The sequence below is a fragment of the Pyxicephalus adspersus genome, chromosome 2 (assembly GCF_032062135.1).
Source record: "Pyxicephalus adspersus chromosome 2, UCB_Pads_2.0, whole genome shotgun sequence".
Lineage (NCBI taxonomy): Eukaryota > Metazoa > Chordata > Amphibia > Anura > Pyxicephalidae > Pyxicephalus > Pyxicephalus adspersus.
This window is the reverse complement of record NC_092859.1, coordinates 111080352-111097709: the sequence shown is the minus strand read 5'-3', so window position 1 is coordinate 111097709 and position 17358 is coordinate 111080352. Positions and strand designations below refer to the sequence as shown.

Below are 17358 nucleotides of genomic sequence, written 5' to 3'. Positions count from 1 at the left end.
ATGATGAGAGAAGAGTTAAGATTTCGTCCACAGTAACAGGGCTGAGGGAGGCCAGTGATGATTTACAGGATATTAAACGCTTTACAATTTTTTTTTTTTTAACAGATCTTTGTGTTTTTTAATTTAAAGTTTATTATCAAATGTATTAAATATTGGACATATTTCGGTGAGTTATGCCTACGAATTAAAGGCCTACAATGTAAAATAGATTTCCATGCAAAAAAAATGTAACGCTTTTTGCGTGGAAATATGAACGTAATTAGAACGCTAGGGGGGTTAAAACTTAAAACAGGAAATAATGTAAAAGTTATTTATTTTGCATTTACAAAGACTATTGTATGTCATAATAATAGAATACTAATGTGGTGCAATATTTAGTTGGAAACCTATTTTAATTTAGTTAAAAACGAAAAAGTCCCTGTTAAAACCTGGATTTTTTATGATGCATGAATTTATATAATTTCAACTCTTTGACTGTTTTAATTTTTTTTGTTATGTGACTATTTCAATATTCCCCCTCAAAGATAAAAAAAACCCCCCTTGAAAAAACAATAAATATGTTTGAAATACAAAAGGTAGTAAGATTGTAAAATGTGTTTTCAGAACAAGAAACCTGTCCTAACAGTTGAGATAAATTACCAGCTACACAGGGGGTGCATGGATTTCAATAGGTTGGCCAACTCACATGCTTGAAAGAAGGTAAAGTATAGAACACGGTTGTGCAACACTGCTAACTAGGAAGCAGAGAGTTAATACGTAAAAGGTAAATATTGCTTACTGTATTCATAAATATTTATAAATAAAACACTTAGTTGGTTTTTTTTTTTTTTTTTTTTTAACACAAATGGTAAAAATATTTTCATCAAGCTCATCTCATTTACATGATTATCTAAAGAAACATTGTGTCTGTTAACTTTATATTAACACTATAATGTCTATAAAAGTAAATATCTGACAGTATGCAAAGTATAGTAGGCACTGGCTAGAGAGAAAGTGCTTTAAAACAGATGCCCAGTAACAAGTACTGCAATATATGGAAACAAAGATCCCTACTGCGAATGCTTACTAGATGTTTTTTTTTTTTTTTATGGTGGATCCATACTCCCCAATTTCTTGCCTAGACAGGAATGACATGGTTGTTGGGCACCAGAGGGCACAGAAATGCTGTGTAATTTGATCCTAGAACTTGGCAAGTTCTGCAGTATGTCTATGTATAGAAGAGAATAGCTGCACACTATCAGGGACAACTGTGAAGTAAGAAAAAGAAAATCTAGCTTCTGATAACAAGAGAATAATATACTAAAGGGACATGCTGGAAAATAGCTTTACAAAAGTTGGAGGAGTCTTCTTTAATGATCACAGCACGGACTTCATAATAAAAGTTAGGAGGTAAATAAAGTTCTAATATGTGTTTAATAGGACTTGTTCTAGCAAAGATTTCTCCTAAAGTGGTCATTTTTCTTACTTTTTATTTTTCCCCAGAGTTATAACTTTTAACTGCAAGTTAACCTTATGTTCTAGATAACAATTAATGATTGCTAGTTAAGCCTAAATACTTGTTGATTAATGAATAAGGACCGGTGTTGTTATTATTAAATAGGTGTTGCAAATGACAGACAAATACAGACAGTGACACAGGAGGGCCCGAAGAGCTCACAATCTAGGAGGTGGGGGAAGTAACACACAATAGGAGGTGTTATATAGTAATTCAGCCCCCGCAAAATCACAGTTCCATCCTATAGTCTGTGTATATCTGCAACAAAATGTAAGAATAATTCAGGATTCCACTAGTGCTCCTAGACTTTTTTTTTTAAGTTCTTGTACAGTAAGAAATGGAAAAAAGAAGAAAAACCAAAAAAAACAATGATTCTTTTTTTCCCCAAATAGCACATCATGTGGCTAAAACATCCCAATATAAACCAAAAAAGCCAGAATGTCTTTGCTTTTAATAAAGCTAATCAATAGCTCCTTTTTAACATGTTGCAGAAGACCTATTTACTGATTCCATTTGCACCTATTTGTTTATTTACAGATGAATGTACAAAGCTTTTCTCTGGACTGGTAAAATAAAATAGGAACTTTTCCAACAATGTGTTATTATTACAAACTGTGTTGGCAGGAAGCTTTAATTTCTCCTCCATTACAAGTCTAAGTGAAGTAACTCTGGATTAATGGTTTCTATGCCATGACCCTGCATGGAACTCATCCTAAAGCTGTCAGATCAACCAACCACTTAAGCCATTAGTGTTCCGTTACCATGGATAATTTTAAGGGCTGTCATTTTAAGGATAATTATATATTTTTAAGGTAGGAAAAGACTTTAAAAAATTGACAAAGATCAAGGATGCTTTATAACTCACCTGATTTCAATACCTTACAGAACTTCGACATGATCCACAACCCAAGTCAAAATTTAGCTTTCCTCTGGTGGAGCAAATATTTATGCATTGTTTAAATTAATTTACATGTATGAAGATTCTTGGGAGGATGACATTCCTTTGCTTAAAAGGTGATCAAAAAGTCAATATTAAATTAGATGTGTAATTTTCGAAACGTTGGCATAAAAAGTGTACCCAAACTCTGGGCACCTTTTTATATTCCCTAGAACCAATACCAATATATAAAAGGTTTTCCTCTTTGAAAACTCTTCAGATATTCCTACTTGTTGTCTGTAGATGTGTTGCCAGTCTACAGAGAGGAAGTGAAAATATCCCAGGGATGGGACCTCACTGAAACAAAGAAAAAGTATATGAGAATATGCAAATACCTTTTATTTATAAGACATCCAGACTTAGGTTCCACTTTTCACATTTCCTTGTAGTGGAAACTAGACCACTATCTGTTTGTTTTGGCAATTATTACACTATAAAGATATGTTCTGAGGCTTGTTTAGTTACCGTTTCCCTGAAAATAAGCCTTAGCGTGATTTTTCCGTATTTTGAAGGATGCTCGAAATATAAGCCCTACCCCGAAAATAAGTTACAATAAATATTAAATACATGGACCATAGGTGCTCATTTAAGGAAAGGGCTATTGCTAGACATGAGAAATTGAGGGCAATAGTTCTAAAGAAAATGGAGTGACAAGAAATTCAAGACGGAATTCAGGGTTTTGAGAGTTATGATGATGTTCCAGAATGTGATGACAGGAATATGTTTGAAATAAATGTAGATTTTTTGTTCAAGAAAAAATGTTGATTGTTGTTCATGAAAAAATAAGACATCTCCTGAAAATAAGCCCTGGTGCATTTTTTTGGAGCAAAAATTAATATAAGACATTCTGGTATTTTCGGGAAAACAGGGTAGTTACTATTACCATTACAAAACTCACAGATTTTTTTTTTTTGTTTGTTCACACTCCAACAACTTTTTTGTATGAGGAAAATTGTGGACAGAAATGCCTCCAAAACAAGATAACGTTTAGGGCTGCATTTAAACTGAGGACCTGCAGACCAGCTAGCTGAGTGTAGGTCTGCCCCCTTTACTCTGGCTATCCCGAGCGGCATGCACTTAGCTACTGACCAGGTTCTAAATGAGAGCTCTTGCCACTTAGGATAAGAAAGGTTAAATAGACGAAACTGCCGTTATCTAGATGCTGCATGTTAATTCTGCCTAAATGTGGAAAAAGGTGAATCTGAACGGCTGCTTGGGCTGATATGTGTACAGTCATGTAGTGACCGTGGATAGTTCTGCAGTATATTTTCCACGTCACTTCATGCACCGTTCAAACGATTGTATCTAGTGTGTGTAAATCATTGGGGGATTATCTTTGAACAATTGTATTGTTTCAGCATGTACAGAATCGTGCACTATATCGTTAATAATCGTAGACCTGTGGTTAATCGTTCATTTTCCAACGATAATTATTGCACTTGTGTACGTAAAACATTTATACTTTTAGCATATATAAATCATTAAAAATAAATTCAGATTCACAAAATAAATAGGAATGCATTATATTCTGTATGATATTTTATATATCCACAGTAATGATGGACATGCAAATAGATTTCACCAAGTACCAAAAAAATAAAACAGTGGAGCAGGACTTTAATGAGAAAAGCGCTCAAATACTGACATTTTGCTCTGATCACTTCATCTTGTTCACGATTTCTGCTGGGAAAACAAAAGGTTAGCACCACTGACCTCCCTTCTCTGCTGCCTGCAAATGCAGTAATAATAATAAAAGAGAGAAAAAAAAGCAATCCAGTAAGAACTGGCCACATGTTTTTTAGAGCTTGTATAATGGAAAAAAAAAAACTTAGTTCTAAATGTACACCATATCATATACAAACATAATTTACTACAAACACTAATGTGGCGTTGTGGTTCTATTTGTCCTTTGAAGAGTATTCCATATGAAGAAAAAAAAAGCAGTGAGGTGGGGTTAGCAGTGGAGTCTCTAGTATGTCCTAGAGTCCTTTTGAGAGGGAAGGTTATAGACACCTGAACAGAGACAGGACAAGGAGGAGATGCTGTCAGTGGAGACCAAAAGTCAGAGCAGACAAAGATGCCACAGAGTCAGTAGGAGATGCCAAACCATCAACTGAAGACATTTGCACTAAGGAACCATCCCAGTCCAGATAACTGAGGAAACATCCTCACAACCATGCACCTGTAGCACTCAGGGATGTATCAAGTTATGTTGATAAAGTTAAATCAGGCAAACAAACCAGTAAGGTGGTCTCCTTTACTCACCTGGTACCTGGGGCAAGACCGTAAGGTCATTAAGCCTCAAAAGTGAGAAAAGCACCTCTCCAACTACTACTTCTATAGGAGACAAGTTGGTTAAAACCCACTATAAGGGCGATGTAAGATTTGGCCCGTCAGGACCTTCTGAAAGGTACATTTAAATGTGAGCAATATATTGTTATTATTTAAATATTCTTTAAATACTAACAGATAAGCAATTGTACCAAATTGTCAATCCTTTAATCCACAGCATTTTGTAAAGGACAAAAAAAAATGTTTTGTAGTAACATATTTATGTAGAAGAACATGAAAAAAGACATAACAGACAGCAACATCTACACTCCCACTGGACAACATTTTTGCATAAAACATTATATATATATATATATATATATATATATATATATATATATATATATATATAATAAATTGTATTTATAAAGCACTAACATACTACCCAGTGCTATACATTAAAACATCAACACCCATCATGTGCTTCCTTCTAAGCATCAAATCGAGTTCACCCTGATTCTAAGGGGAAGTGACTAAAACCAGAAGGCATTACAACTCAAGACAAGCAGAACGGTGGCTCAGTGGTTAGCACTTTGGCCTTCGCATTGCTAGGTCCCGGGTTTGAATCTCAGCCTGGACACTATCTGCATAAAGTTTGCAGGTTGGCATGGGGTTTCCTCTGGGTACTCCGGTTTTCTCCCACATTCCAAAAACATGCAGTTAGGTTTATTGGCTTCCCCCCAAAAGCATGTACAGAATTGAGCAATATACGAATGTCCAAAAAAATTGTGAATAATTGTTGATCGGTCGTTATTTCTTTGTTTAACAACGACAATTATTGCACGTGCGTACACCCTGGATTTGAGCACCCCAACATTTTTGCAAAGTTATGTGAAGATGTGCGGGTGGCAGACCCAGTGGTGGCAACTCTAGATGTTACTGCTATCACTAACAGCCGGGAGAGCAGCACATCTAGTAGTGGTGGGGATGGAAACGCAGGAAGGAAAAGACAATTGGTAGTCATAGGGGATTCTATCATCAGGAGGACCAATAGAATAGTCTGTCGCCCGGATCCCTTTAACCGAATGGTTTGCTGTCTCCCTGGTGCCAGGGTTCAGCATGTGATGGACCGAGTGGACAAACAACTGGGAGGGGCTCGACAGGACCCTGCTGTCTTGGTCCATGTTGGAACCAATGACAATATAAATGGAAGATGGAGGATCCTTAAATATCAGTTTAGGGAACTAGGTCTCAAGTTGAAGAAAAGGACCTCCAAGGCTATGTTCTCTGGCATATTGCCTGTGCCATGCTCAATACAAGGAAGGCAGAGGGAGCTTAGGCAGCTAAACCACGATGCATGAACGGTGCTGTACATACAGCACCGTTCATGCTCTATGGAGAGGGGAGGGGGAGAGCGACGGAGCGGCACCCTGCTGCGCCCTCTCCCCCTTCCCTTTCATTAGGATCGGTTGTTATCCATCATCCGTGGATCCGGCAGGACGGTCGTTCGGACGATGGACGACACCGACTGTACACACGGCAGATTTTCGCCCGATATTTGGCCGATGCCGATTATCGAGCGATAAAAATCAGCCGTGTGTACGTAGCTTAATTCTTTTAATCTAGTGTCGCGGACAATTGTTTCCTTGTGAAACACTATTAGCTCAACAAGGCTCCTCCTCAGTCAGGATCACATGATCACAAGTTCACCATCTTTTCCCATGGTTTGTGTTTTTGTTCACAACACTGACCTTCCCCTAACACATTACCTTATCTTTCAATCTTTCACATAATTACGCTAATTCCTGGCATCACTGGTGTGCGTTTGTGTTTGTGTTTGTGTGTTGAGCATTTTGAGACTTTGTCCACAGCCCTTGGGGCTAGTAAGATAAAAGTGGACAACAGTTTAATGACAGTTCAGAATAAATAAGTAATAATGGTATTCATTACTATTCTTTTCCAACTAAACTGCATGCTTAACATGCCTTAAACTAATATTTAAAGAAATATTGCAGTTTAATATCAAATTTAAAAAATGATTTCTTTGATATATGTATGATATATGGAATACTTTTGGCAGCAACTGCAAAAGATAAAACTACATTTATCTAGCTAAAATGCACACAATTAATATTTCATGCACTGTGTTTGTTACACTGCATACTTAATGGGCTGTATTGATCAAAACACAACAGCTAAATGTCTTGACTGCTGTAGGGAAAATTGAAACTATTTTCGTTTGGAAAGAATTGTGTTGATATTGGCTTTTGCCTCATGGGATTTTTTTTTTGCATATCTGAAGAAGGGGTAAACAAAACTGACAATTAAGCCTCTGGCTTTCACAAGATGGATTTGTTTCTTGAAGACTAGATTACTATGTACTGTCTTAATTTTTTTGTGCCCTATGATTTACCACTAGAAGCAATATTTCTGCACGTTTAGAACTGAAATCATTATAGCTTTTAGTATAGTATACCAAAAAATAAACACACGTATACATTTATTTAAAAAATAGTCTCCACAATTAAACAAGACATGATCATTTATACAAGCCAAACAATGTTGTTCTGGGTGCATGTCAAAAAATATAAACAATTTCACAAGTTGTTTCATCAGCTTTTGTGACCACCCAAAAAAAATTCCTACAAGCTCTAACATATTTTTATTATTATTATTATTATTATTATTATTAAACAGGATTTATATAGCGCCAACATATTACGCAGCGCTGTACATTAAATAAAATTAAATAAAAACAAATTAAAATTAAATAAAAACATATTTCTAACAATGTGGTTCAAAATGACAAAAGTTGTATCTATTCCTAAGTCTGGATTTTGTGGTCCTTTGGATCAGGTGGTTCATTGTTCCCTATCCAAGAGCCTTCCAAGTTTTTTGTGTTGTACAATTTTTTTTGTAAGATTATTATTGTTAAGAATATTTTTGTAATTAATTATATTATTATTTTTTATTGTCCATTTGTTGTAATACACCTTTATTAAAAAGTAGTTCTTTAAAACTAGTCATGTCAACTTAGGGTTTACACAAACTTCCCTTCACACATTCTGTCGAAAATGCTTTTAGCACTATCAGGAAGCAAAAAATCCTGGTGGCATTGCCAGAGGTGGCTGTACTAGATGCAAGTGGAGAAGTTATTATTAAATTATTATAAAAAATAGGGTTAGAAAAACACTCCTTTAAAAGCAACTTTAGAAAAATTTGCTAAAAAAAAAAAAAGTAGAGTATCAACCTCCTGAGCGGTTCATTTCTGTCCGGATTTATATGTCTAAAAGCGGTACACTGTTGTTCATGAAACATTTTTTTCATTGTAGGCCTGTAATTCTTAGGCATGACTCACCAGAATATGTCCAAACTAGAATTTGAGTATAATAAAGTTTGAAACACGAAATAATGTCAAAATAATAAATTAAATTTATTAAACTTTAAATAAAAAACACAAAAATCTGACGTTTATCTTATCATCTGATCATTCATCTTATAATAACTAAGAAACATTCCAGGTGTGATATTTTAAAACAAGGGACAGAGTCCAAAATCACAATCCGGGCATTAGAACCGGGTTTCTTTTCTGATTTTTGTTCCGGTGTCATCCTGCTTAGCGCAACACACCACGCACATTCTTGTTGGCGCTTCCTTTCTTGCACTTGGTGGTATATGGTCCATAAAGTGACGACCAGTCAGGCGTTCTGGGTTCACCACTGTAGTAGCACGGCGTCCAACTCGACCTGTATCCATTTGTGGTGTTTGGACCATCAAACATATGGCCTCACAAATCTTCCATATGAAATCAGGGTGAGGTATAGGCCTGTCATGTCCTGTTTTGTTTGAAAAGAATGTATGCATTCCACAAACACTGTTCCACAAGATGTCCGAATAGTTTTTTTCATAATTTTCCAGATATAAAGAAATTGCCTGGTTGGCTCTGTCAACATCTTCCATGGTGCTTTTGTAATCCAATACAACCTGTGGTTTGAGGATCTCTTTCCTTTTTCTTGTTCTAGCGATAGCAGTGGCGGTGTTATGTACAGTGCTCAAAAGGCAGACATCCTTCTTGTCACGCCATCACAGTGCCATCATTTTGCCAGGCAACTGTTTCTCCGGTCTTCAGCTTCTGTTTGGAGTACATGGATGGCATTTAAAAATTTTATTTAAAACTTTAAAAACTGTCGGTAGTGACACAATATCCTTGATTGAGCAATGGCTCAGTGACAGGACAGATGATGTTGACACTCCATAGCTGCTGAATCTTGGGCTAAATTTTGTGTCTCTCCCAGTGTACATTAGGGTGTTCCAAATATACCCCGTTTCTGATTCACACAGCATAAATGATTTCACACCAATCTGTGCTCTCTTGGATATGTATTGGATCCAACTGAGCCTCCCCATGTAGGCCATCAGATTTTCATCTATACTTTTGTATCTTTGTGGCACATAGCTGTCTCTGAAGTTAACCAAGATCATCTGGCAAGATCCCAAATTGTTTTCAGTTTAGGTGCAGGATGAGCGGTCTCATCAAAAGTGTTATTAGTAAAATGTAGGTATTTCATGATCAGTCCAAAACAATATTCAGACATGACTTTGCCAAAAAAGGGGTAGCAATCAGTCTTTTTATGGACCAATACCACTTCTGCACAGGTTTCCCTACCACTCCCTGGAGAATAATTACCCCCAGAAAAAGCCAAATGTCCTTTTCAGTGACAGGTTCCCATATTTCCTGCTTCTTGAAAATCTGCTGGGTGTAGCAGCTAATTGTTGCTCGGTGTACCTGTTGGTTTCCTCAATAATTTTAAAAACTACAGGTACACCAAGGGGTTGTGTTCCACATCTACCTTCAGAGCAGGCTCCCCAGTAAATGAGAATCTTTGGGGCACTGGCTGATCCTGACTAATGTCAATTGAGCACCAAGTGCAAATATCACTAACTCCAGTGACAGAATTTTTGCTGTCACTTTCGGTGTCCGGTGACAGGTCTTCAGGCGAATCACTGTCACTTGACTCCACTAGCGATTCCAAGTCGCTCCCGCTGTCTGAAAGTTGTTTATAAGCAGCTTGACTTGAGAGACGCCTTTTGGAAGCCATGGCAGAGGTCAGGGCTGGCAGCAGGCAAAAATGTTGTCAGAATCCAGGCAGAGGTCAGAGCAAGTGGCAAGCAGAGACATTATCAGAATCCAGGCAGAGGTCAGGGCAGGCAGAGATGTGGTCAAAATACAAGCAGAGGTCAGGATAGGCGGCAGGCAGAGACGTTGTCAAAGGTCAGGTAGGCGGCAAGCAGAGACGTGGTAAGAATCCAGGCAGAGGTCAGGCAGGCGGGAGGCAGAGGCGTGGTCAGAATCCAAGCAGAGGTCAGGCAGAGAAGTGGTAGAAAAAGTTAAGGCAGAGGTTGGTAATCAAATGTAATTGCAGATAGGCAGGGCACTGTAACAGTGTAACACTCCAATGATCAAAAAGATATTGGCTACTTTGCAATGGATTCAATACAGGTATTTGTATTGAAGCCAATACAAATAAATTTGAATTTTAAGCCACGCCCCAAATGCGAATGATCAAAAAGATACTGGCTACTTTGTACTGGATTCAATACAGTTATTTGTATTGAATCCAATACAAATAAATTAGAATTTCCCGCCACGCCTGCACGCACCAACGTCACCGGGAACTACTTCGGTGACTCAGATGCAGAAGACGTTGGCCGGAAGGAAGCAAGGTGACGTGAAGGAAGATGGAGAACGAAGGAGGACGCCGGCTGATTAGGTAAGGCTCGTTTTACCATTTCTATTTCACTTTTTTAGCTTTTTTCACACTCGGGTTACTGCTCATGGGGTTATAATTATTATTATTAAACAGTATTTATATAACGCTAACATATTACATTATATATTACTATATTTACATTATACATTAATGCGCTGGAGTATGTTTACCGTTAACCACCTTGGCGGTATTATACTACATTGTAATCTGCTTTAAAAACATTGATCACAGTAAAAAAAAAAAAAGTTATAAAAAAATGAATACAAATAATAAATTCAAAAGTTTATTCTATTATTGTACCCTTGTTGGACAAATTTACTTTTTAATAAAATTTATTTTATTTATATTTTATTTATAAAACTATTTATAATTATTTGTTATTATAATTTATGATTTGTGTTAAAAACTTTATCATACCCGGGAGTTATTCCTAAGAATTACAGGCCTAAAATATTAACACCCCTAGCGGTAATCCCGAGTGTGACTCGGGGTGGATTTTACCTGCAAAAAGCAGTAATCCCGAGCCACACTTAGGGTCACATAAAACTTTAAAACTTACTTTGCTCCGTCGACCTCCCCTGGCGTCCTGCTGGTCCCCGCAGGTCCTGGGGACATGTCCTCCTCTGATCTTCATCCCTAAAGTGCAGAGACGTTCTTGGGGGTTTACCATGACGCTGGTGCGTGCGTCGGTGCGGGCTGGAGGATTGGACGGACAATTTAAATAATTTTGTATTGGATTCAATACAAAATAGCTGTATTAAGGCCAATACAAAGAAATCTTCATATAATATATAATTATTTATTATACATGCCACTGTACAGTTATTTTACGTTTCACTATTTTTTTTTTTTTTTTTTAACAGAGGTTTTTCTATTTAATGTTTAATATTACATTTATTAAATATTATTATTATTATTATTAATATTATTATTATTAAACAGGATTTATATAGCAATATTGGACATATTTCGGTGGGTTATGAATTGGAGTCTACAATGTAAAATAAATTTCCATGCAAAAAAAAGTAACACTTTTTGCATGGAAATATGGACAAAATTAGAGCGCTAGGGGGTTAAACAACAAATTTCCACACAAAACAATGTACCGATTTTGACATAGAAATAGGGACATAATTAGACCGCCAGGGGGTTAAAGAGAATCTTTAGTTATCTTGGTAAATGAGGAGAACAAAGTAAAAATTCACCAAGCCCTAAAATAAGGTGGGCTATTTTTTTTTTAACAACCCATGTAAAGGTTCCATTCTTGCCAATGACCATTAATATAAATAAGCACTACAGTTCTCAATTACACAATTTCTTGTCTGGCCATTATAATAATAACCTAATTAGTATTTACCAAAGATACAATTACAGACAATCAGGTAGTTATTAAGATCTCATCAGGCGCTATAGTTCATGAAGATGTCATTAAAAAATATTTCAAGTGGTTTGTATACACAACAAATACTGGTCTTCCAACCCATCAAACTTCAAGAAAATGATTTTCTGCATTTAGAGTAACTCTTAAAAAAAGCTGCAACATCAATATATTTTCATTACAAATATGCCCTTTAAAATGAAAATAATTGTATTACAGTGAAATAGAAATGAGCTGTAATATTCAGTTGACTGATGGGGTCATTCTTCTAGGCCTGTCCCTCGGGTCAATGTAGAACATATGCACATAGTAAATGTATGCTGCTGCTAAACTGACACATAATCTATGACATTACAGAGAGGATGAGAATAACTACAAATGCATACAGGGTGCCTACAAGTAGGCATATTGTATTTTATCAGTATGCCATATTGCAGAGAATAAAGTATTTTCACATCACAGAACCTGATAGTCAAGGGCTAGTTTACACCCACCAGCATTTCCATTTTCAGAAGGAAGGGATGTAGTAAAACCTGTCATCCAGCTAGGAAGTTGCTGGTATTTTACTGAAGAACACATTTCTGATGTACAAAAATATGAATGGTTCCAGAAGCACATTATGATGACTCCATACGTTGAAAGCAAAATAACTGAAAACACGTGAATTTAGTTTTTAATAAGTTAATAGCAAATCTGCACTAGGGAGCACTGAGATTAACAACTGTCCCCTTACTTATCTACATAGCCAGTAAATAATAACCATTAGGCACACAATATTAGGCATTTACAAACATCAAAAGCGCCATACACTTTGCATAAGTAGTAAAAAGTGTCTAACATTCATTACTGTACGAACATCAGTGTATTCAATTGTAAATTCTTGCATTTCCTTACATCAATTAGTAATATTAAATATAAATATGCATGATTTGCCACTAAAGGGAAATCTTACTCTGTCACCTTGCAATGGCATATCTAGGGGTGAATACCGGTGCCACAGCCCACCCCCACCTGGGCCATAATACCAATTTGGCAAAAGCTCCAGGCTTCTCGGGAGCGTCAAGGATAAGGAGCACTGAGTGCCTCAGTAGTTAAATTGTGTTCTGTTCAGACCTCAGTTGGTGTGAATTTCAGGGTAATGGAAGTGAACACACAGCCAATTGCTGTTGCTCTTTGTAAACAGCTAACTACAATCAGAACCAATGTTCTAAGGTAGGTAGGAAAATGTGACAGCTATACTTACAGTATTTCTTGTTAGACTGTCCTACCTCCAGTACTAAAATCCCAATCTCCTATCGAACCTTGATCCCTTTGTGACTAGGGCTTTAACCTTAATCACCTTTTCCTGGGGGATAACTTAAACCCTTCCTGATGCCTACCCTCCTCATCCTCTTCATGTAGCCTACCCCCCCTTTACTGCTGCACTAGACATAAAATTCTCCACCCTAACGCCAGAGTGGCTTCTAATATGAAAATTACCAGGAGGACAACATTGATACTCTTGTCCCTAACAAGCTTCTACAACCCTGAATCAAAGTAACTCAAGTTCTCGGTCTTTGCACTGTAGTGCATCAGATAATCAGTTACCACTTTCCTTTGGTTTTACAGACAACTAAATTCCAGTGGGTGGGAATGTTACTTGTGGAACGTCCTTTTTGTGGAACAGGAGACCTTTTTGTCTCTGCCAAGGCTGCAAATGCATTTTTTTAAGTAGAACTTGCTATAGAGGACGCATACCTTTCTGGTTATGGCCAGCAGACTCAGCACATGCTAAAAGTAGAGAACATAAGTGAATTTACCCAGGCAAACTATAAAACACCATCAAGAGGATTTGACAGTTTTGTGACAACCATAAAGAAAAATAACAAGAATGAATATATTTTTCAACTGTTACTGTTTGGTGTAGCTCTACGGAGTTAGGGCAATAAGGAATTAGTGGTATTTTAAAACAACGTTCGTATAATACATAAATTACAAAAAGGCACATATTATATTTGAATTAAATCAATTTGAAAATGAGCAAAGCTATTTTATTTTAGAACATTTACATTTTCATTAAAGATAAACTAAATTCCTCATGTCTTTAAGGTGGAGGCATTAAATGGCGGAAATAGAATATTTATTATTCATCAGGCAGCTTGCTTCATTGCTGTCAGATGAAGGGACAAATATTTAAACATCTACAGGTGTTTGTCTTGGCAAGCTCTGAGCATATGGCACATTAGTTTAATCCGCAATCCAATACAGTTGCACATGAATTAAGAGCTCTTGAAACAGACTTGCCTCATTCTCCCTCACTCAGATTCTTTAACCATCATAATCAATAATGGGCTCTGCTCTGTCATGGCTAAGAGGAGCAGATGAATGCATGTGCACAGCTGCTGGATAAGTAGCTTTGAAGGGTACAGAAGGACTCTAGTGCATGCATATCAAACCAAGACAAAAAAATCACACATTTTTATAACTTATTTTTTTAAGGTGAAAGAACAGCAGTTTAAAAATATATTCTTTTTTCTCAGGGGGTAAAAATTTTACATTTGTAAAAAATATTTTGCAGTCCAATAAAATCAGATGGCTTTAACACATAAGCCTTTTAAGTATTAAACATTGTCAATCTTTCTTTTCCATGCAGAATGCAGGTGCTTAAAGGCCAAATTTGGGCTCAGCACCTGTAAACACGCACCCCTGTTGCTGACCCTTGCACTTAGGGATTGAAAACTTTACTGTGGTCAGTTCTCAATGGTACTTACGTTGTATACTAAAGATCTTTTTATTTTTTTTGTGCATAATTACAAATGAGGCAGCCTTTTGGGTGAACTTTAGGGATTCCACTGAGGAATACATAAAATAAGGAACACATTTATTACAAGGGATGTGGAAGTCTAAGTCCAAACTGAGATTTGAATCTCTATTTGTAATGAAAAAATGGCTATACATACATTTTTCTTTAATACAAGGTAGCATATTGTCAGAGCCCTATAGGTTAGCTAAAAGAGGAAGCACAGCAGTATGCTGCTTGCATACATGATCTAGGATAAAATGAATTACAAAACCCAAAACTTATGAGTGAGCAAAATGTCCAAGAAATTTTACATGGCAATTATAAAGACAATACATTTCAAAAATAATATATTTTTTGCAGATACATTGAAAACAACAGTTACTAATGTATCCAGTTGGTCTGGTATATGTACAAATAATAATATTTAGATACCTAACCTTGATTGTCATAAAAAATTGAAAACAACCAGAAAAGTACATATATATACAGTGGTACCTTGGTATAAGTCCGCTTTGGAATAAGTCCAACTTGGTATAAGTCCTGTTTGGACACGAAAAATTTTGCTTAGTATACAACCTTTGTGCTAGAACTTGTATGGGTCAAAATAAGTCATAACACCGCGCTCCCCTTCTTTACCTCTCTCGAGACAAAGCCACGTCTGCCCACGAGCGTCACTACGCCAGTTGCCACCATTCAGTGAACAACCCGCGCTATAACTCTCTGTGAATTACATAACATCTCCTCCTCCTCCCTTCTCAGCACCATTCTAGTAGGCACTCGACTCTTCTCAGTAAGGTAAAGGGAGGTTGAATTTTCATTTATTTCATGTAATTGCTTTTGTATTTATGTATTTTAGTATTAAGCAGTGTTTAATTTATTTTATACAGCCCCATCAATGTATATTATGCCAATTACAATAAGATTTTTTTTTTTCATGAGAACAGAATAATCATTTTCCTTGTATTTCTTATGGAAAAAAATTGTTTGGTATAAGTCCCGTTTGGTATAAGTACAAGGATCTGGACCGGATTAAGGACGTATACCAAGGTACCACTGTATATTACAATTTTCTCCCCAAATGCAGTAGATCTTCACTCACTTAAACAGCTTACAAAATTACAAAACTGATCCTTCCCGTTGTGGACACTGCTCCCCTACCCTGCAACACTAATTTGATTCTGGCGGTCTGCACAGTCACACTAATGATGTAGCAATTGTATTTATATTTACAATAAATATTAGCTATAAATAGAAGAAGTAAATCTTTAAAAGAAAATTGCAAAATATAAGCCTTGTTTGTACCCCTCCAAAAAACAACAATTTTGTAAGCTTAAATAATGACAAATTTGAGTAGGTTACAGCAGAAAGGTTTAATAATTCAATAGATTTTAAATGAGCTCTGGTTGGTGATTCAAAATGCAAAAACAGTATATGATAGGTTCTGATTAAAAATCAGTTTTTGTTTATTGTGCTGAGATGCCTCCTACAACAGGCCTGATTTATTAAAGCTCTCCAAGAAAAGAGAAGATAGACTAATATGTGTGAACCTGGTTGATCCAACAAAGCTGGAATGAATTTCTGAAAAATCATTTGCACTTAGTTGGCAAATGTTTTAAATCCAGGACCAATATCATTCCAGTTTCACACATGATAGTCTATCTTGTCCAGTCTTGAACAGCTTCAAATCAGAGAGATCAAAAATCAATGAGAGCACATGTAACCATTTCTCCCTATGACCTTATATTCCGCTGCAACCAGGTACATGAGTATTGACAATATAGTGATTATATATATACATGTTGAAAATTAAACCAAATTTGCTTAGGAAAAAAAAAAATAATAAAAAGCAATGCCAACTGGTATATCCATGACACATTTTAGGTATATGACCCACCAAGACACCATTGCAACTTACTTGAATCGTGCCTCCACACTGTTTGCAGCTTCCTGGTATTGATCAGTGGTAACTTTATAAAACTGTGCACTCTGTAAAGACAAAAAAATAAATTCAACAAAATTCCTTAGCAACAACCTGCACTATAATTTTTCTATGTCTCACATTCCAGTAAAATAAAAAAAAAATTAAAAAAAAAAAAAAAACTGTTGAAAATGTTAGGATCATGCCCTATTCAATTACTTTCTCCAGTTGAGCATCCCACTCTCATTTGGGTAGAAAAGGTAGGTAAAGTTTACCCTAAGGTGGTCTGATGGCAGTAAATACATTCCATGTAAATAAGCCTAAACGTGCATCATTGAAATTGCAATATTTGATGAATGTCATACACACATTACTAGGCAACTTTAAAACACTAATCTATTTAAGGTCTGCCCTAATGTATTTATTTCTTACATTCTATGACACTGATGTCTACAGAATGACTTTTTTGACCCAAATTCTTCTTACGCAAGGATCTCCTAAAAGAAGTCTGTACCTTCACCTGAAATGTCCCGTAATACTACAGAATTTTTAGTTTGAGCATTCAAGTAGAACCTAAAAACAAAATATTCCAGAGTTAAGCATAGATGCTTATGAGAAGCCAAAGTTGTAGGTGCAATTAGCATTAAAAACAGAGCTGAAAGGAACACACATATTAGTGAAAAGTAAGATCATCAAGGAATTTTTAAAGCATCTAATTTTATTTTATCATGGTGTCATTAAATTTTTTTTAAAAACATGACCAGTGCATAACTAATGCAGCAAATGGCTAACATTCACACTTGAAA

The 17358-nt window shown here is 36.2% G+C and overlaps 1 protein-coding gene across 3 annotated transcripts in view; it reads right to left on the bottom strand.

Annotated features, from left to right (window-relative positions):
- The window catches only part of CHCHD3 (coiled-coil-helix-coiled-coil-helix domain containing 3), an 88260-nt gene that overhangs the window by 9506 nt on the left and 61396 nt on the right, over positions 1-17358 (bottom strand). For all 3 annotated transcript variants that reach the window (XM_072401846.1, XM_072401848.1, XM_072401847.1), the window contains one exon: positions 16550-16620. In XM_072401846.1, coding sequence (XP_072257947.1) covers positions 16550-16620 — 71 coding nt within the window. The remainder of the gene's footprint in view (positions 1-16549; positions 16621-17358) is intronic.